General features: G+C 39.6%; 1 protein-coding gene across 1 annotated transcript in view; it reads left to right on the forward strand.

The window, feature by feature from the left end:
• Positions 1–15,473, forward strand: part of Sbds (SBDS ribosome maturation factor) — a 54,760-nt gene extending 39,287 nt beyond the window's left edge. The window contains exon 5 of the mRNA XM_090371038.1: positions 15,289–15,473. Within this exon, the coding sequence (XP_090227164.1) occupies positions 15,289–15,417 (129 nt within the window). The 3' untranslated portion in view covers positions 15,418–15,473. The remainder of the gene's footprint in view (positions 1–15,288) is intronic.
• Positions 15,474–23,140: the final 7,667 nt, after the last annotated feature.

The raw sequence follows: 23,140 nt of genomic DNA on the forward strand, positions 1-23,140 counted from the left end.
AAGGTAATAAAGGGTAAATTTCTGCTTAATATATCTTTGCTTTTATAGCCTGTGGATAATATTCCTCCTATTTTCGCTAATTAGAATTGCTGTTTAATAGAATTAAAATTCAATTCACAAACGTGATCACAATGACCGGCGCTTACTGCACATCGTATAGTGAACAGTACTTTACTATGTTGAGTTCGTCATAATGTGATTTGATTGTACAGTGAACCAATTGTAAAAAGGGGGGGGGGGTACATTGTATTTTTAACTATTTACGTGAAACTTCAGATAATTGGAGTAGCCGCTTAATCGGGCCAAAATGCACTAGTCCCGATGTGTAACAAATAACCGGAATGGACTGTATTATGGATTGAATTTACAGTCTCCTGTTTTTCACATTACTTATGATGTGATGGATTGAATTTCAAGCACTGTTTTTGAATTGACTTGTCATGGGATGTGGGATGCTTCATTATGTGTTAAGTATCATTATCAATAGTGAGTAGTGCAATAGAATTTTCTGCACTACAACCAGGCATTATTCTTGCCTGTGATGATCTAATAAAACCTTTACTGTCAAAGTCTACTTCTGGCAGCTCCCAAGTTTTGAGTGCTGCATTGCAATAAAAACATTCATCTTTTGCCAGTAACAGTGACATGTTTCATTGGGATAGCACCCATCTGCATGATATTTGGATGAAAAGCTTGTTCAGAAGGCAACAGAAAGTCACAGTTCATGAAGAAAGATATACTCAGATTAGGAAAAAAAAAAAATATATATATGTGTGTGTGTGTGTGTGTGGCACGCATATTAAAATTAGTGCAGATTGTTATTGTGAATTAAACAGTTGACACCAACCGTGTTAAAGCATGTTGAATTAAAATAAATAAACACAAAAACCAATTAAACAATTTAATATTACTCGGATAAAATGATGTAAAAATACTAATTACAATAAATACTATTTACAATAACTTATAATAAATTATACAATAATAAAAGCATTAAAACCAATAAAATATACAGAGATAAAAGCGTTAAAACTGGAACTTTCGAAGGCATTCGCCTCCTTTTTCAACAGCACATTAAATATCCTCAGGCTCATGGCACTCCTCACGTGGTTCAGAAACACGTGCAACATTCTCCTCACGTGTTACGGAACCGGAAATGGCTCGGGGGCATGCCAGGCAGAATCGTTCATCCCGTCCAAGGATCATGAAGTGGTTATCGTCGATCGGGCGCATAGGTTTTGGGACCTCAAGTGGCTCGAGAGCTTGTGGATTTGTTCCACTGAGAACAATACTATCAATAGGGACAGGGGAATATGTATTCATCCCCTCTTTGAGGCAGTGATTCTTGGATGGGATGAACGATTCCACCTGGCACGCCCCTGAGCTATTTCCGGTTCCATAACACATGAGGAGAATGTTGGACGTGTTTCTGAACTACGTGAGGAGTGCCGTGAGCCTGAGGGTATTTAATGGTGTACTGCAAGGTAAAGTGTGCTGTTGAAAAAGGAGGCAGATGCCTTTGAAAGTTCTGGTTTTAACGCTTTTATCTCTGTGTATTTTATTGGTTTTAATGCTTTTATTACTGTATAATTTATAAGTTATTGTAAATAGTATTTATTGTAATTAGTATTTTTACATAATTTTATCCAAGTAATATTAAATTATTTAATTGCTTTTTGTGTTTTTTTATTTTAATTCAACATGCTTTAACACGGTTGGTGTCGACTGCTTAATTCACAATATGAATATTCCCAAACCCATAGGCACTATTTGAAGAATTAGTACAGATTGTACTGACTAATTTTCAGTGCTCTAGAAAAAAAAGTACTCAAAAAAAAAAAAAAAAAATATTAAGTGTAATAAATAATGTATGCTAAAAAACAAATTGAATAATAAATACTAATACCCAAGTATACTATTTGTTTACATCAGAAACATGAATCAGTGTTCATATTGCAATCAAGCATTCATGTTTCTTAGTTTCATTTGTTAGCATTAGCATTAGCATTAGGAGAGGCATTTGATGCAAGAAAGCAAGCTTATGCAGCATCAGCCAAAAAAAAAAAAAAAAAAAAACCCACTTCCACTTCACCCCTCTGTTCGTTCAAAATACCTGTCCAGCTGAGCCTTAAACTTATTTAGGCTGTCAACCTCCACCACAAGGGATGGCAGTCTGTTCCACCAACCAGCCACCCGCTGGCTAAAGGCAAATTTCCGCACATCTATCCTACATCTGTCTTTCCTCAATTTGGATTTATGCCCTCTCAGGTGATTTTTCTGAGGTAGAGGAAGAATCCCATCAGCATTGAGCATGCTTAAACCATTCAAGGCTTTATACACCTCTATCAGATCACCTCGCTGGTGCTTAGTCTCCAGACACTGTAATTTGCAAAACTTAAGCCTTTCTTCGTAAGAGCACCCCTTTGTTCCATTCACTAATCTTGTTGCCCTTCTCTGTACTCGTTCCAGCAGCTCTACATCCTTCTTGAAATGAGGCCTCCAGACCTGTATACAGTACTCTAGGTGTGGCCTGACCATTGCCTTATACAATGGAATAATCACCTCCTTATCCCTGCTGGAAAAATTCCTGTATATCATTGACAATACTCCATGAGCTACTCTTGCAGCCCGTCTGCACTGCTCAGAGAACTTCATATCTGCCTGCACAATCACCCCCAAGTCCCTTTCATTCTCTACCACTGTCAGTGTAGTACCACAGAGTTGATACGTTGCTCTGGGGTTGCTGTTTCCCATGTGTAGTACTTTACATTTGTCAATGTTAAACTTCATTTTCCACCTCTCAGCCCATCTGCTCAACCTTTCCAGATCCTGTTGCAGCAGCATAGTGTCAGTAGTGTCCTTGACAACCCTGCCAACCTTTGTATCATCTGCAAACTTGGACATTAAGCTTGATATACCATCATCAGTATCATTTATAAATACAGAAAACAATAATGGACCCAACACTGAGCCCTGAGGGACTCCACTAATAACATTAGTCCACGATGAGCAGTGTCCATTGATTACCACTCTCTGTCTGCTGAGTCTGCTGACGAGGCTACTAGAGACGGTCGTGTTCCAAGCCGCTAAGTGGATTTTTCTTATTTATTGATTTGAAATTATTGTTTTTCTAAAACTTTTGATTTAAATTTAGTAGTATAACATTATTTTGTGATTTTCTGATTAACTTGGTGTATTTATTCTTTACTCGGCCTTGTAATTGCATAAAAGTATCGGTAAAGGTTTCCACGTGTTTCAACTCCGCTAGCGTTCGTAATTTTCCCGCCATTGTGATACGATAGTTGTATGCCGTACTAGATAGCGTTAGTTGAACTTCGTTAGCAGTTAAATTGTACGTTTAAATAAATACATATAACGACTTAGATTACAAACGTAATATAATTAATTATATTTAACATAATTAATAACATAACATAATTAATTATAATTAATTAATAAATTAATAGAATCATGACTCAGACCAGAGCAGCAAAGCAAAAGGCTCAAGCTAATGGAAGTGCTGTGGCTCAGAGCAGAACTGAGGGGGGCAGTTGTCCTTTGACTCACAGCCTTATAAAATGCACTGTTTGCTTGATGTTTGCAGAGCAATCGGATACGGGACATGATACTGCCAAGGGGGATGTCTTTGTGTGTGCGCGATGCAAGGAGTGTATCGATATCAGGCAACAACTCGGCGTTCTTGTGGGCCTATATGAGAGCTTGAAGGAGAGGGTGGATGCCCTCGAAAAAACTAAATTGAGGGGCCCATCAAGCTCTCAGCTGCCGACATCAACGCCAGAGCTTGCACTTGGGCATCGCGTGACACAGAGACAACCCCCAAGGCAGAATGCGCTGGTCCCGAAGGAACTAGTAGTTGTTGGTGACTCTATTGCCAGGGAAACGGGGAACATGCTTTGTAAAAAAGATAGGTGGAACAGGACCAGGTTATGTCTGCCAGGGGCAAAGGTTGATGACGTAGAGCAAATATCATTTTTTAAGGGCACAAAAGGTGATATAGTTGTACACGTTGGCACTAATAATATTAAGAGTAGGAGACCGGCAGAATTACTTAACAAGTACAGGTCACTGTTGAACAAAAGCCGAGAATTAGGGTTGAATTTGAAAGTGTCTGCAATTCTGCCCAGACACGATAGGAGGGAGTATATGATGAGAGCCTTGTCGATCAATTCGGCCCTGGAAAGATTGTGCAAGGCTCAAGGGGTAGAATTTTTTTCAGCCTGGACTGTACTTGTTAACAGGAGAGATTGCTTCTACAGGGATGGGATACACTTAAATAGAAAGGGTGCAAGAATATTTGCTGATGCTATCGAGGCAGTGTTAGATGGGTCGGAAAACTGCTAGCTTGGGGGGAGACAAAGACCAATAGATTGACAGTAGCCACTGGCAGAGGTGAAAGAGATTCTTGCACTGCTTCTATTAGAATGAGCAGAAGCCTGAAAAACAAGATGCATGGTATTTCAGAGACTGCTGGGAGCCATTGCGGTACAAGTAAACACATGGGTTGTGTTAGGGTAGCTAAGAATAGAAACAGGTGCAGGTATACTTGCGTGTACACCAATGCTAGGAGTTTAGTAAATAAATTTGATGAATTTGAGGTATTGCTCAAAACATCAAAGGCAGATATTGTTGGGATATCAGAGACGTGGTGTCACACAGATATAAGGGATGCAGAACTGCAATTTGGGGAGTACAATGTCTACAGAAAGGATAGACAGGATAGGAAGGGGGGAGGGGTTATGCTATTAGTTAAGAAACACATAAAAACCAAGGAAGTGAAGCCAGTCGACATCGCTGGACAGTGTAGTGTTGAGTCAGTTTGGTGTGACATAAGCATTGGGAGATCAAAATTGAGAGTAGGAGTGTGCTATAGGCCTAATGACTCTGATGAGTATAATAAGGAACTGTACAGGGAAATAGTGGGCCAGTAAATCAGAGAGACTTATAATGGGAGATTTTAATTTCCCAGATATTGACTGGAATTTGGGGGCTGGTTACTCACACACTAGCAGGGCTTTTGTGGATTTATTGGATGATTGTTTTCTACATCAGCATGTTCAGGAGGCAACTAGAGGGAGTAATACTCTTGATTTGATTATCAGCAGTGATTCTTCATGCATTAAGAATCTGCAGATAAATGAACCACTAGGTGGCAGTGATCACAGTGTGCTGAAGTGGGATTTACTCAAAGAGGTAACTACCATTAGGGGTAAAGGGAAGGGTTATTGCTTCCATGAAGGCGACTACGATGGACTGAGACAGTATTTAAAGTTTATACAGTGGGACCAAATGATGATGTTTCCAACAGCAAATTCAAAATGGGAAGCATTCAAAGAACGTATCTTGGAAGCTACTAGGCTTTACATACCAACTAAGAAATATTGTTCAAGGTTTAGGCCAAAATGGATGTCAGATGAACTAATGAGGCATATGGCAGAGAAGAAAAATGCATGGGATACTTACAAATTAACACATGACACAGAAGCCTATGATAGATACAAGTTGATATGCAACCAAGTTACAAAGGAGGTTAGGCAGGCGAAGGCAGATTTCGAGAAATCCTTGGCAAGGGATGCAAAGAAAAACAGCAAAGAGTTCTTTACTTATGTAAACTCTAGAAGGAAGGGGATGAATCAGATTGGTCCACTTGATATTGATGGGTCAACTGTTGATGATCCTGCTCAGGTAGCTAACAAACTAAATGAATATTTTGCATCGACATTCACACATGAGGAGTTATTCAGCAAGGGGAATGCCAGAGGTGTATTCAACTCTAGCAGTAAGCTACAGAATCTTGAAATAACTGGGAGTAAAGTGGAGGAGAAACTGTTGAAGATAAACACAAGAAAGGCACCCGGGGTGGATGGGATCTATCCAGTTATATTAAAGGAGGCAGCAAAGGAAGTAAGCAAACCCTTAGCCATAATTATGAGAGCTTCCTTGGACTCAGGGGAGGTACCCATAGACTGGAAATGTGCAAATGTGACCCCAATTCACAAAGGAGGATCAAAGGCTGACACAAGTAACTATTGACCTGTGAGCTTAACTTCTGTTCCAGGAAAATTAATGGAGGCACTGGTTAAAGAAGCACTGCAGGATCATTTAGACAAGTCTGCCAGGGGCAAAAGTTGATGACGTTGTAGAACGGATATCATCTTTTAAGGGCACAAAAGGTGATATAGTTGTACACGTTGGCACTAATGACATTAAGAGTAGGAGACCGGCGGAATTACTTGACAAGTACAGGTCACTGATGAAAAAAAGCCGTGAATTAGGGTTGAAATTGAAAGTGTCTGCAATTCTGCCCAGACACGATAGGAGGGAGTATATGATGAGAGCCCTGTCAATCAATTCGGCCCTGGAAAGATTGTGCAGGGCTCAAGGGGTAGAATTTTTTTCAGCCTGGTCTGTACTTGTTAACAGGAGAGACTGCTTCTACAGGGATGGGATACACTTAAATAGAAAGGGTGCAAGAATGTTTGCTGATGATATCGAGGCAATGTTAGGTGGGTCGGAAAACTGCTAGATTGGGGGGATACAAGGACTAATAGATTAACAGTAGCCACTGGCAGAGGTGAAAGTGATTCTTGCACTGCTTCTATTGGAATGAGCCGCAGCCTGGAAAATAAGATGCAGGATCTTTCAGAGACTGCTGGGAATCATTGGGGTACAAGTAAACACATGGGTTGTGTTAGGGTAGCTAAGAAAAAGAACAGGTGCATGTATACTTGTGTGTACACCAATGCTAGGAGTTTAGTAAATAAATTTGATGAATTTGAGGTATTGCTCAAAACATCAAAGGCAGATATTGTGGGGATTTCAGAGACGTGGTGTCACACAGATATAAGAAATGCAGAACTGGAATTTGGGGAGTACAATGTCTACAGAAAGGATAGACAGGATAGGAAGGGAGGAGGGGTTATGCTATTAGTTAAAAAACACATAAAATCCAAGGAAGTGAAGCCAGTCGACATCGCTGGACAGTGCAGTGTCGAGTCAGTTTGGTGTGACATAAGCATTGGGAGATCAAAATTGAGAGTAGGAGTGTGCTATAGGCCTAATGACTCTGATGAGTATAATAAGAAACTGTTCGGAGAAATAGAGTGGGCCAGTAAATCAGAGAGTCTTATAATGGGGGATTTTAATTTCCCAGATATTGACTGGAATTTGGGGGCTGGTCACTCACACAGTAGCAAGGCTTTTGTGGATTTATTGGATGATTGTTTTCTACATCAGCATGTTCGGGAGGCAACTAGAGGGAGTAATACTCTTGATTTGATTATCAGTAGTGATTCTTCATGCATTAAGAATCTGCAGATAAATGAACCACTTGGTGGCAGTGATCACAGTGTGCTGAAGTGGGAGTTACTCAAAGAGGTAACTACCATTAGGGGTAAAGGGAAGGGGTATTGCTTTCGTAAAGGCGACTACAATGGACTGAGACAGTATTTAAATTCTATACAGTGGGATCAACTGATGATATTGCCAACAGCAAATTCAAAATGGGAAGCATTCAAAGAACTTATCGTGGAAGCTACTAGGCTTTACATACCAACTAAGAAATATTGTTCAAGGTTTAGGCCTAAATGGTTGTCAGATGAACTAATGAGGCATATGGCAGAGAAGAAAAATGCATGGGATACATACAAATTAACACGTGACACGGACGCCTATGATAGATACAAGTTGATCTGTAACCAAGTTACAAAGGAGGTTAGGCAGGCGAAGGCAGATTACGAGAGATCCTTGGCAAGGGATGCGAAGAAAAACAGCAAAGAGTTCTTTACTTTATGTAAACTCTAGAAGGAAGGGGATGAATCAGATTGGTCCACTTGAGATCGATGGGTCAACTGTTGATGACCCTGCTCGGGTAGCTAACAAACTAAATGAATATTTTGCATCGACATTCACACATGAGGAGTTATTCAGCGAGGGGAATGCCAGAGGTGTATTCAATTCTAGCAGTAAGCTAGAGAATCTTGTAATAACTGAGAGCAAAGTGGAGGAGAAATTGTTGAAGATAAACACAAGAAAGGCACCTGGGGTGGATGGGATCTATCCAGTTATATTAAAGGAGGCAGCAAAGGAGGTAAGCAAACCCTTAGCCATAATTATGAGAGCTTCCTTGGACTCAGGGGAGGTACCCATTGACTGGAGATGTGCAAATGTGACCCCAATTCACAAAGGGGGATCAAAGGCTGACACAAGTAATTATAGACCTGTGAGTTTAACTTCTGTTTCCGGAAAATTAATGGAGGCACTGGTGAAAGAAGCACTGCAGGATCATCTAGACAAGACTTCAGTTATAGCTAGGACACAGCATGGTTTTGTTAAGGGGAAGTCTTGCCTGACCAATTTGATTGGATACTATGATGCAGTCACAAAAGAACTGGATGCAGGGAATAACTTTGATATTATATACTTGGATCTTAGAAAGGCTTTTGATACTGTTGCACATGGAAGACTGCTGCACAAATTGGAGCAGTGTGGCATTGGAGGCAAGTTGCTGCTATGGATAAAGGGGTGGTTGAGGGGGAGAAGACAGAGAGTGGTAATCAATGGACACTGCTCATCGTGGACTAATGTTATTAGTGGAGTCCCTCAGGGTTCAGTATTGGGGCCTTTATTGTTTTCTGTATTTATAAATGATATTGATGATGGTATATCAGGCTTAATGTCCAAGTTTGCAGACGATACGAAGGTTGGCAGGGTTGTCAAGGACACTACTGACACTATGCTGCTGCAACAGGATTTGGAAAGGTTGAGCAGATGGGCTTCGAGGTGGCAAATGAAGTTTAACATTGACAAATGTAAAGTACTACATATGGGAAACAGCAACCCCAGAGCAGCGTATCAACTCTGTGGTACTACACTGACAGTGGTAGAGAATGAAAGGGACCTGGGGGTGGTGGTGCAGGCAGATATGAAGTTCTCTGAGCAGTGCAGACGAGCTGCAAGAGTAGCTCATGGTGTATTGTCAATGATATATAGGAATTTTTCTAGCAGGGATAAGGAGGTGATTATTCCCTTGTATAAGGCAATGGTCAGGCCACACCTAGAGTACTGTATACAGGCCTGGAGGCCTCATTTCAGGAAGGATGTAGAGCTGCTGGAACGAGTACAGAGAAGGGCAACTAGATTGGTGAATGGGACAAAGGGGTTCTCTTACGAAGAAAGGCTTAAGTTTTGCAAATTCCAGTGTCTGGAAACTAGGCACCAGCGGGGTGATCTGATAGAGGTGTACAAAGCCTTGAATGGTTTGAGCATGCTCAATGCTGATGGGATTCTTCCTCTAGCTCAGAAAAATCACCTGAGAGGGCATAAATTCAAATTGAGGAAAGACAGATGTAGGATAGATGTGCGGAAATTTGCCTTTAGCCAGCGGGTGGTTGGTGGGTGGAACAGACTTCCATCCCTTGTCGTGGAAGTTGATAGCCTAAATAAGTTTAAGGCTCAGCTGGACAGGTATTTCGAACGAACAGAGGGGTGAAGTGGAAGTGGTTATTTTTATTTATTTATGTTACTTTTTTTTTTTTTTTTTTTTTTTTTTTTGGCTGATGCTGCATAAGCTTGCTTTCTTGCATCAAATGCCTCTACTAATGCTAATGCTAAGACTTCAGTTATAGCTCAGACACAGCATGGTTTTGTTAAGGGGAAGTCTTGCCTGACCAACTTGATTGGATACTATGATGCAGTCACAAAAGAACTGGATGCAGGGAATAACTTTGATATTATATACTTGGATCTTAGAAAGGCTTTTGATACTGTTGCACATGGAAGACTGCTACACAAATTGGAGCAGTGTGACATTGGAGACAAATTGCTGCTATGGATAAAGGGGTGGTTGAGTGGGAGAAGACAGAGAGTGGTAATCAATGGACACTGCTCATCGTGGACTAATGTTATTAGTGGAGTCCCTCAGGGCTCAGTGTTGGGTCCATTATTGTTTTCTGTATTTATAAATGATATTGATGATGGTATATCAAGCTTAATGTCCAAGTTTGCAGATGATACGAAGGTTGGCAGGGTTGTCAAGGACACTACTGACACTACACTGCTGCAACAGGATCTGGAAAGGTTGAGCAGATGGGCTGAGAGGTGGCAAATGAAGTTTAACATTGACAAATGTAAAGTACTACACATGGGAAACAGCAACCCCAGAGCAACGTATCAACTCTGTGGTACTACACTGACAGTGGTAGAGAATGAAAGGGACTTGGGGGTGATTGTGCAGGCAGATATGAAGTTCTCTGAGCAGTGCAGACGGGCTGCAAGAGTAGCTCATGGAGTATTCTCAATGATATACAGGAATTTTTCCAGCAGGGATAAGGAGGTGATTATTCCATTGTACAAGGCAATGGTCAGGCCACACCTAGAGTACTGTATACAGGTTTGGAGGCCTCATTTCAAGAAGGATGTAGAGCTGCTGGAACGAGTACAGAGAAGGGTAACAAGATTAGTGAATGGAACAAAGGGGTGCTCTTACGAAGAAAGGCTTAAGTTTTGCAAATTACAGTGTCTGGAGACTAGGCACCAGCGAGGTGATCTGATAGAGGTGTATAAAGCCTTGAATGGTTTAAGCATGCTCAATGCTGATGGGATTCTTCCTCTACCTCAGAAAAATCACCTGAGAGGGCATAAATTAAAATTGAGGAAAGACAGATGTAGGATAGACGTGCGGAAACTTGCCTTTAGCCAGCGGGTGGTTGGTTGGTGGAACAGACTTCCATCCCTTGTGGTGGAGGTTGATAGCCTAAATAAGTTTAAGGCTCAGCTGGACAGGTATTTTGAACGAACAGAGGGGTGAAGTGGAAGTGGTTTTTTTTTTTTTTTTTTTTGGCTAATGCTGCATAAGCTTGCTTTCTTGCATCAAATGCCTCTACTAATGCTAATGCTAAAAGCCTTTCTAAGATCCAAGTATATAATATCAAAGTTATTCCCTGCATCCAGTTCTTTTGTGACTGCATCATAGTATCCAATCAAGTTGGTCAGGCAAGACTTCCCCTTAACAAAACCATGCTGTGTCTGAGCTATAACTGAAGTCTTGTCTAAATGATCCTGCAGTGCTTCTTTAACCAGTGCCTCCATTAATTTTCCTGGAACAGAAGTTAAGCTCACAGGTCTATAATTACTTGTGTCAGCCTTTGATCCTCCTTTGTGAATTGGGGTCTCATTTGCACATTTCCAGTCTATGGGTACCTCCCCTGAGTCCAAGGAAGCTCTCATAATTATGGCTAAGGGTTTGCTTACTTCCTTTGCTGCCTCCTTTAATATAACTGGATAGTTCCCATCCACCCCGGGTGCCTTTCTTGTGTTTATCTTCAACAGTTTCTCCTCCACTTTACTCCCAGTTATTTCAAGATTCTGTAGCTTACTGCTAGAGTTGAATACACCTCTGGCATTCCCCTTGCTGAATAACTCCTCATGTGTGAATGTCGATGCAAAATATTCATTTAGTTTGTTAGCTACCTGAGCAGGATCATCAACAGTTGACCCATCAATATCAAGTGGACCAATCTGATTCATCCCCTTCCTTCTAGAGTTTACATAAGTAAAGAACTCTTTGCTGTTTTTCTTTGCATCCCTTGCCAAGGATTTCTCGTAATCTGCCTTCGCCTGCCTAACCTCCTTTGTAACTTGGTTGCATATCAACTTGTATCTATCATAGGCGTCTGTGTCATGTGTTAATTTGTAAGTATCCCATGCATTTTTCTTCTCTGCCATATGCCTCATTAGTTCATCTGACATCCATTTTGGCCTAAACCTTGAACAATATTTCTTAGTTGGTATGTAAAGCCTAGTAGCTTCCAAGATAAGTTCTTTGAATGCTTCCCATTTTGAATTTGCTGTTGGTAACATCATCAGTTGGTCCCACTGTATAGAATTTAAATACTGTCTCAGTCCATCGTAGTCGCCTTTACGGAAGCAATAACCCTTCCCTTTACCCCTAATGGTAGTTACCTCTTTGAGTAAATCCCACTTCAGCACACTGTGATCACTGCCACCTAGTGGTTCATTTATCTGCAGATTCTTAATGCATGAAGAATCACTGCTGATAATCAAATCAAGAGTATTACTCCCTCTAGTTGCCTGGGGCCTCTGTAGCCAGGTGGGAAGGAGCAGCAGCAGCAGTGCATAGCACATGCTTCTTGATTAGACCGGGGTTCGAGCCCGTCACCACCAAATACGGAGGATGCGGAAAGGTCAGGGAATGACACCGCATATCCCGGAGCAATATGGCCTTAGTTGCTAATGCTCCTAAAAACCAAATAACAAATAACATAACAACCCTCTAGTTGCCTCCCGAACATGCTGATGTAGAAAATCATCCAATAAATCCACAAAAGCCCTGCTAGTGTGTGAGTAACCAGCCCCCAAATTCCAGTCAATATCTGGGAAATTAAAATCTCCCATTATAAGACTCTCTGATTTACTGGCCCACTCTATTTCCCTGTACAGTTCCTTATTATACTCATCAGAGTCATTAGGCCTATAGCACACTCCTACTCTCAATTTTGATCTCCCAATGCTTATGTCACACCAAACTGACTCAACACTGCACTGTCCAGCGATGTCGACTGGCTTCACTTCCTTGGTTTTTATGTGTTTCTTAACTAATAGCATAACCCCTCCCCCCTTCCTATCCTGTCTATCCTTTCTGTAGACGTTGTACTCCCCAAATTGCAGTTCTGCATCCCTTATATCTGTGTGACACCACGTCTCTGATATCCCAACAATATCTGCCTTTGATGTTTTGAGCAATACCTCAAATTCATCAAATTTATTTACTAAACTCCTAGCATTGGTGTACACGCAAGTATACCTGCACCTGTTTCTATTCTTAGCTACCCTAACACAACCCATGTGTTTACTTGTACCGCAATGGCTCCCAGCAGTCTCTGAAATACCATGCATCTTGTTTTTCAGGCTTCTGCTCATTCTAATAGAAGCAGTGCAAGAATCTCTTTCACCTCTGCCAGTGGCTACTGTCAATCTATTGGTCTTTGTCTCCCCCCAAGCTAGCAGTTTTCCGACCCACCTAACACTGCCTCGATAGCATCAGCAAATATTCTTGCACCCTTTCTATTTAAGTGTATCCCATCCCTGTAGAAGCAATCTCTCCTGTTAACAAGTACAGTCCAGGCTGAAAAAAAATTCTACCCCTTGAGCCTTGCACAATCTTTCCAGGGCCCAATTGATCGACAAGGCTCTCATCATATACTCCCTCCTATCGTGTCTGGGCAGAATTGCAGACACTTTCAAGTTCAACCCTAATTCTCGGCTTTTGTTCAACAGTGACCTTGTTAGTTAGCTACCTCTTTGTGTAGTTATATTTTTCATATTTTAATACCATTATAATGTCCTATACATAGTGCAGTACTGTACTGTGCTTAATAGTGATACTGTGCCAACTTCTGAATAATTTATAGAGTAGAAATCTATAAAGTAGAGTTTAGAAATCTTCCTAAAAATAGTCAAAAATGAAGATATTAGACACTTCATGCAGGTATGCTAAGATACCTAAAAAGAATACACTGACATGGGTTTGTCAAGGGGAAGTCTTGTGTGACCAATTTGATTGGATACTATGATGTCGTCACAAAGGAACTAGATGCAAAAAATAATTTTGATATCATATACTTGGATTTCAGGAAAGCTTTTGATACTGTTTCATATGGAAGACTACTGTACAAATTGGAGTAGTATGGTATTAAGGGTAAGTTGCTACAATGGATAAAAGGATGGTTGAGTGGGAGAAGTCAGTAGTGGTCAATGGGTACTGGTTTTTGTGGACTAATGTTATTAGTGGTGTCCCTCAGCGTTCGGTGTTGGGTCCATTGCTGTTTTTTTTATTAATCAATGATATTGATGAAGGTTTTTCAAGCTTAATGTCCAAGTTTGTAGATGATACAAAGGTTGGCAGAGTTGTTAATAACAGTAATGACAGTAATCTGAAAAAGTTGGATAGATGGGCTGAAAAGTGGCAACTGAAGTTTAACATTGACAAATGCAAAGTACTGCATATGGGTAGCAGTAACCCCAGAGAAATGTACCAACTATGTGGTGTTACACTCAGGGTAGTGCAGAATGAAAGAGACCTTGGGGCATTTGTGCTGTCAGATGTGAAGTTTTCTGAGCAGTGCAGACAGGCTGCCAGAGTAGGTCATGGGGTCTTGTCAATGATATACAGGAATTTTGCGAGCTGGGATAAAGAGGTGATTATCCCCTTGTATAAGGCAGTGGTCAGACCACGCCTTGAGTACTGCATACAGGTCTGGAAGCCTCATTTTAGGAAGAATGTAGAGTTGCTAGAACGAGTATAGAGAAGGGCAACAAGCTGGTGAAGGGAACAGAGGAGTGCTCTTATTAAGAAAGGCTAATTCCTGCAAATTGCAGCTTCTGGAGACTAGGCACCTGTGAGATGATCTGATTGGGGTGTATAAGGCCTTGAATGGATTGAGCAGGCTTAATGCTGATGGGATTCTTCCTCTTGCTCAGATTACAAACCTGAGGGAGCGTAGATTCAAATTGAGGAAAGACAGTTGTAGAACAGTAGTGCAGAAATTTTCATTTAGCCAGCAGGTAGTTGATTGCCGGGACAAACTTCCATCTGGTGTTGTGGAAGTTGATAGCTTAAATAAATTCAAGGCAGAACTAGACGTACATTTGGAATGAATGGATCAGTGAAAATGGAAGGGTTTTTTTTTTTTTTCGGCTGATGTTGATGTTGTATAAGCTTGCTTTCTTGCATCATGTGCCTCTACTAATGCTAATATCAGGTGGTCTTTTTATTGGATTTCATTCAGAGAGATATATATCCCATCTATCAAATGCATTTAGAACATTTCTGCAACCCACAATGCAGCGCAAAACATTATTTGCAAAATTCTTAAGTGATTCTGTTTTTTGTGTGTCACTGTATATGTGATGTATAATAAGTATATGCAAGAAGAACATATATACATTATATGCCCATACTGAGCTGAAAGAATCGTTGAAAATTTCCTCAAAGAAGTTAATTTTTCATTGTCTTCACAACAAGTGGATTGTAATTTGATAAGTGAAAAAGTTCTATGTGAAAAGTGCATAATGAAAATTCACATCATCAAAGTGAATTACCATGTGCTTTACATAACAGAAATGCATGCATATGATTTTTGTACTGTAAGTAACTTAAACTTTTTAAAAAAATTTTGTAACTTTTATGATATTGCATAAAATGCAAGTAAATTGAATATGAAAGTTTGATGTAAATTTTTATAACTACAGATATTTCTCATTGATCCTGGCCATTTCCGAAAAATAGATGAAATTGTGAGGGGCGAGGCAAAAAGCAAAGGACAACTGGAAGTAATTAGCTTAAAGGAAATTCAAGAAGGAGATGAAATACTGGAATAACATTTGTATTATCTGTAATAATATATAAATAAAATATATAATCTGTTATATTTTAATTACTGTTTTTATAAAGTTATGATTTTTTCCACATCACAACAGAATCACTTACTCTCCTTGTGTATTTTATTGGAAGCCTTGCTTAAGGATCAAGTTTTACGTGAAATGTTTATTTATTTTTTTAGATATAATGAAAACCACAAACACAAAAGTTATTAGAAACTGCAATGCTTATTACCATGTATGTGTTGAGAAGACAGAATATACTTTTTGACATTAAACTTGAATTTCTGTTGATTGTCATTTTCAGGAAATACATGAAGGAAGGGTGTTCCAGAAAATAAAAGTTGAGCAAATAAAGGGGATAAGTGAGGAAGAAGAAAAGTTGGTTCTGTGAGTTTGAAGTTGGACCTCAAATGGAGGCTGACTATTTGTAACATGTGTTCAGACTAATATGGAAGAGAATGGGATAATCAGATGCTTCAAAAGAAAATGTCTCAGATAGACAATGGAGAGGCTTTTTAAAAAGATGGCTCATTAATTAAACTAACTGCCCTCTTTGAATGGAGTAAAGAAGCTTGAGGGAATTTATTTATTTTTTTTTTTGAGCATCACCTCAGCTGTTCAAACAATATTCAAGGTATGGCAGATTTGAGATTTGTAAAGAGTAAATAGTGTTTTTTTGTTTTTAATGAAAACCCCAAACATGAAAAGTATTAAAACTTGTATTAATTAGTACCGTGTGCATGGTTTGAAGGTTGAGATGATAATAGAAGATACTTATTGCCATTAGACTTGAATTTCTATAGATCCTGCAGCTAGTGGTCAGAGAGAAAGCTGGATACCCAATTGCAAAAAACAGTCTGGAGTCCATAGGATAGCAGCTAGTTTAGAATACCTTTATCAAACACAATCAAAAGCCTTTGAAATGTTAAGAGCAACCGCTTGAGTTTCACCAACCTTTTCCATTGAATTTGTCAATAGATGTATGACATAAGCCAATATATTACCAGTGGATCAACACTGACTGAATTCATATTGGTGATCATTGATCAGATGAATGGTTTCAACTTAGTTTAGGAGTTGGTGGTTAATAGATTTCTACATTGCTTCAGAAAGAGTAGAAGTGACTGCAATGGGATAATAATTGTATGAGGGATTTGTTACCCTTTTTTTTTTTAGGAACTGGCTCAATGTGAGCTGATTTCCAAGCAGAAGGAAAAACACATAGAATAAGAAAGTGTAAAGAGATGACACAGAAGAGGAGTAAGTTCAGAGAACAGGTTTTGAGGACACGTGGAGAAATACCATCAGGACACCTTGAGCTTTCTTGGCATCAAGATTGTTCAAAGTTCTGGCATCCTTTTGACAGAAAACCACAATAGGTATTGAGTGAAATATACTGGGAATGATAGGAGGTGGTTTACCAAGGTTGTCAATACAAGAGATAGAAAAAAAGCAGGATACTATTAAATTGATTTCATCTTTAGCTGAGATGGCAGTAGAACCATCAGGTTTAACAGTGATGGAATACAGATGGGTAAAAGTTGCAGCAAATAGCTTTTGCAAGAGACCAGAATGCTCAACTACTGTTTGGACAGGAAACACGTTTTCTACTCTTAAGCCTATTCAAAATCCAGTTTGGACTAATGAATTACTGCTTTACCATTGTTGCAAGCTTTGTTGTAGGCAGAAAATGAACACATCATTTATTGGAAAACCTTGGTTTTCCAATAAATGTGCTAAGGTTAGATAAAGGACAAGATTGTAAGGTTGTGTGCAGAATAAAGGATTTAATCCTTACAAGAATAAATTCATTGACACAATCTGAGCAGACATCGACATCAGAAGATCTAAAACAGTAATCTAACCAAGGAAAAAAGAATAGAAGTTTTTCAGATATCCCATTTTGCCTTCTTGTAATGCCAAACAACTTGAGGCTGAGAATGGCCATGAGAGAAAGACTTCATTGGAGAAGAGACCATCACCAAGTTGTGATTTGAGGTGCCTATAAGACCACTTGCCTTGACTGTGTGCTTGATAGGTGTTTCATGAGAAAAAAGATCAAGAGTGTTGGCTGTATGATTAGAATTTCCTGCTATTCTGGTAGGTATATGAATAACCTGTGCAAGATCACTAGTAATTGCAAAAGTTCCAGCATCTCGATTGGTAGGATCCATGTCATGAAAACTGTAACCAGCTGGAGTTTTGAACATTAAAATCGCCAACTTTTTTTTTTTAAAAATCGTACCAAAGAAAACGCCAACTTTTCTTGGCTTTTCCTTTGGTACCATTCAGTTTTAAAACTGTGAATATATTTCTTATTATTACTGATTCCCCACTGAGAAATTTGAATCTTTGTTGTGGTGCAGCCTTCTTTTTTTAATCGCATTTTTTTCTTGGAGAGATAATTGTGAAAAACTAAGTTGCTGAAGTTTATTCACTGTCACACGATTTACTTCATGGGGAAGCATGGAGGTCATGATCGAATCAAATTTCACAAAATCACGTGCTGTAAAAATAATGTTTTACTTGCAAATCACCGCATACTATAACTTCAACTTACCAAGTTCAAGCTCAATTCACAATTAAGCTGTAATCACATAATTACACTGTTGAATGTTGGGTATTGACTTAGCACTGATATTTAGTTACTGAATGGGAATTTGGGTGAATAACAAAAAGACACTGACATTGTGGCTACACACCCATCATGGTCAACTATGAAATCTGCACTGTGCACTTTACAGTGACTTTGAATGCAAAATGTGTCACTGCCTGGCACACAGTGAGGCCTACAGTTAAACTTCAAAGTTGCAAATGATTTCATGTTTTTATTCGTTTATTATTGAAATGATTACTGGAAATAGAGGATGCGTGTACTATATGCGGGTCCTGTTAATAGAAATATTCATTGCGTTGCATTGTTCTTCACAGAATTTCATATAACTCCGTTCCCTGTATATCTAGATTTAAATAGCTGGAAGTGCCGCAGTGCCTAGGGACGAGCTGCCCCTGCTTGTGAAATGTTTGACACAAACCATTGTCGGGTAGTCGGTGTGCATCACTCAGGATAATGTTTGGTGGTTTGGTTGGATGGATGTTTATCCTGAATAATGCACAGACTCAGAATTGCACATACATATTTCCCATACAATATCCAACTGTTATTTTACCAGCCTTTCAATGGATACAGCATGTTCAATACACTTTTCAAGTATGTACAGGAAGCAATTTGGAAAGGATATTATGTGGTTTCTATCCATAAGGTAAAGTTTTTACTATATATATAATAAAAAAACACTATTATATCATGTGAAAATTATATTAATGTATGAAGTACATTAGAATAAATTTATAACTCAACTCTATACTCAAGTTAAAATTCGATAAACATTAAACAGAAACATTGACAATAATACCTACATGCACTTTGGTGAAACTGTCTTCTAGCTACCTGCACAGCAATACAAAACTACTAAAACATACCTAGTGCTGGGTCTTATAAAGGAATGGGGTAAGATCCAGTTTAAGGTTTCCCAGGCTGAATGGATATCTTAGGGTGAAGGTTATGTATTCTAATTAATTTTAAATGTATTCCAAATCGTTATATTCTCAAAATTATATCAATGCAAATTTATACTTATAATTTACTGTAACTTAATGTTAGCTGCAATTTCTTAATTCAATTTTCCGGTAAGTAAGGTATTCCTATATCTCCCCATAGTACTTATTATTATTATTATTATTATTATTATTAGCCATATGGTGCAAGGAAGCCTAAGGCTTATGCTGCACCGGAAGGAAAAAAAAAAAAAATTCCGAGTTACCCTGAGAGAGAGAGAGAGAGAGAGAGAGAGAGAGAGAGAGAGAGAGAGAGAGAGAGAAGTAGAAAGGAATCACCAAGAAAGAGAAGAACGATGATACCTAGCTCAGGACCCTGGGTGTGCCGTGCCCATACTCACCAGATGTGAGCCCCTGGGGCTGTCTGAAGATTGAGTTTGGCAAGAATTCTGTAATGTCACCTGCTAATGAATTAGTGCAGTATTGAGCTTGTATTATTTATGAGTTTAATAAAAATCTGTTAAGAATTTTTATGTGGTGTAATAGTTTTTTATTTTATATATATATATATCTCACTGTTATAGGAACTACAGAAATGGGTATGTATGAGACATTCTTTTAGTCTGGCTATTGGTCTGCTCAAAACCCCTGAAGGAGTAGCAGACCATTGACCAAGTGGAAGAATGTCATATTCACTATTTTAAATTCTATTTTCCTTTTAAATTCTGTTATTAGCTTTCACCTTTAGAATATAGGCCATCCAGACTAAGGCTAGTTTTCTTTTACTAACTTGTGAGTTTGGTCCTTTTACACCTAATTCCCTACAGATAGATACCATATAATGAAATTGACTAATATATACACTGTGCTGCCACATTATTAGATACACCTACCTAGTGTTAAGCCTTCAAAACAGCCTGAATTCGTCTAGGCATGGATTGAACAAGATGCTGAGAACGTGCAGGAATGGAGTACTATGCAGACATGAGTGCGTCACGCAGTTCCTTGAGATGTGATGGAGGTGTAGGCCTGCAGTGGTGCCCTTTCCAGCTCATCCCAAAGATGTTCAATAGGATTTGAGATCCAGGGACTGAGTGGGCCACTGCAGCAAAGAAAAGTCATTGTCATGTTCCTGGAACCATTCTATAGTGATTCAGGATTTGTGCACTGGCGCATTATCCTGCTGAAACTAACCATCTGACTGAGGATAAACTGTGAACATGACGGATGCACTTGGTCAGCAACGATGTTTTGGTACGATGTGGCATTCAGACGTCAATCTATGGGTGTCAATGGACCCAACGTGTGCCAAGAAAACATTTCCCACACCATAACACTGCCCCCACCACCTTGCACAGTAGTCATCAGACATGATGGGTCCATGGATTCATATTGTTTTCGGTAAATTCTGAGCCTTCCATCAACCTGATGCATCAGGAACTTCGACTCGTCAGACCAAGCAACTGTTTTCCAATCCTCGATAGGCCAGTGCTGGTGTTGCTGTGCCCACAGGAAGTGTGCTCTCTTGTTCTTCACTGATAACAACGGTACGCGATGTGGCCGTCGGCTGTTGTAGCCCATTCGTGAGAAAGTGCGACTAGTGGTCAGTTGCGATATTTTGTTCTGCGCACCAAGGTTGTATTCTGACGTGATGTGCGAAATTGTGACCCGTCTGTTTTCTTGCAAATTTCTAGACATCCTCCTCTGACCTCTCATCAACAAGCGATTTTCTTCCACAGGAGTGCCGTTGAGAGGATGTTTTCTGTTCGTTGAACCATTCTCGATACACCCTTGAAACTGTGGTGTGTGAAAAGTTCAGGAGAACTGCCGTTTCAGAGATGTTTTGTCCAGCACATCTTTCACCTACCACCATGCTACGTTCGAAGTACGTTAGATCACTCCTTTTCCCCCATTCTTGCTATGGTGTGTATGTTTAACTGATACTAGAAAGGTGGTTCTGCTGCATTTATGACCACAACTGTGGTCATGACTTGCAACGTTGTGAGAGAAACAATTTGTGGGCACAGCAGGGGTGTACCTAATAAAGTGGCAGCACAGTGTACCTTAATATGTATAGTAGAAATTTTACTGTATTTACAGGATGCTTATAAAGATTCATTTTTGCAATAAGAGCAAAAACTCATACCCTCATCCGATATGACTAACTCGCCAATAATGATGTGTAAAAAAGTCTATAAAAATAAATTATTATGCATAAGTTAAAAAATAACTTTGTTTGAAATAAGACCGAAAAAGTAAAATTGTATATTTATTACTGAAAGCCCTTGGATGTGGTTTACTCCTCTTAAGTCAAACAAATATTTATAAATGTCATGCAGTATTGTATTGTTTACCGTCAAAATATGTTTAAGAATTGCCACATAATGTAGGATGGAGAATAGTTCAATCTGCCCTTGTGAACTATACTTCAGGATGTATACTACCGCAACAGGAGAGAGTATGTGATGAGAGCCTTGTCAATCAGTTCGGCCCTGGAGAGGTACAAGGCTCATAGGGTAGAATTTTTTCAGCATGGTCTGTGCTTGTTGACAGGAGAAACTGCTTCTACAGGGATGGGGTACACTTAAATAGAAAGGATGTAAGAATATTTACTGATGCTATCGAGGCAGTGTTAGGTGGGTCGAGAAACTGCTAGCTTGGGGGGGGGGGGCATACAGACTAAAAGACTAACAGTGGCCGCAGGCAAGGCAAAAGTGATTCTTGCACTGTAAATGGGCAGAAGCCTGGAAAGCAAGACGATGGGGATTTCCAGGACTGCTGGGAGTCATAGTGGAACAAGTAAATACATGGGCTGTGTTAGGGTAACTATGAGTAGAAACAGGTGCATGTATACTTGCATGTACACCAATGCTAGGAGTATAGTTAATAAATTTAATGAGCTTGATGTGCTGGTCAAGACATCAAAGGCAGATATTGTTGGGATATCAGAGACGTGGTGTCACACAAAAATAAGCAATGCAGAATTGGAATTTGGGGAGTACAATGTGTGCAGAAAGGATACACAGTACAGGAAGGGAGCAGGGGTTATGATGTTAGTTAAGAAACAAAATCTAAGGAAGTGCATCCAATTGATGTTAGTGAACAATGCAATTTTGAGTCTGGTGTGAGATCAGCACTGGGAAAGAGAAAACGAGAGTAGGTGTGTGTTATAGGCCTAGTGAATCTGATGTGTATAATGAGCAATTGTGCAGCGAAATAGAGTGGGCCAGTAAATCAGAATGTCTTATAATGGGGGGTTTTAACTTTACAAATATTGACTGGAACTTGTGGTTGGTCACTCGCACGACTTTGGTGGATTATTATTATTAGCAGCTATATGGTGCAAGGGAGCCTGAGGCTTATGCTGCACCAGCCAAAAAATAATTCTCGAGTTACCCTAGAGAGAGAGAGAAAAGTAGAAGGGAATCACCAAGAAAGAGAAGAATGATGATGATATCCAGCTCAGGACGCTGGGTGTGCCAAGCCCATACTCACCAGATGTGAGCCCCTGGGGTTAAATTTATTGGACGACTGTTTTCTACAGCAACATGTTCGAGAGGCAACCAGAGGAAGTAATACTCTTGATTTGATTATTCATGCATTAAGAATTTTCAAATAAAGGAACCACTGGGTGACATCGATCACAATGTACTGATGTGGGATTTACTTAAAGCTGTAACTATTATCAAGGGTGAAGGGAAGGGATTTTGCTTTTGTAAAGAGGAGTGCAGGGGTCTCAGACAATTCTTAAATTCTATACATTGGGATCAATTGATGATGTTACCAATAAACTATAAAATTGAATACTATGATGTGGTCACAAAGGAACTGAATGCCAAAAATAATTTTGATATCATATACTGGGAATTCAGAAATGCTTTTGATACTGTTGCGCATGGAAGACTGCTGTAAAATTGGAGAGGTATGGCATTAAGGGTAGTTGCTACAATGGATAAAGGGGATGGTTGAGTGGGAGACAGAGAGTGGTAATCAATGGACACTGCTCTTGATGGGCGAATGTTATTAGTGGAGTTCCCCAGGGTTCGGTGCTATGTCCATTGTTGCTTTGTGTATTCATCAATGATATTGATGAAGGTATATCAGGCTTAATGTTTGCAGTTGACACAAAGGTTGGCAGGTTTGTTAACGACAGTAAAGACAG

The sequence above is a fragment of the Mastigoproctus giganteus genome, chromosome 3 (assembly GCF_048544385.1).
Source record: "Mastigoproctus giganteus isolate SK-2022 chromosome 3, ASM4854438v1, whole genome shotgun sequence".
In the NCBI taxonomy this organism is placed as follows: Eukaryota; Metazoa; Arthropoda; class Arachnida; order Uropygi; family Thelyphonidae; genus Mastigoproctus; species Mastigoproctus giganteus.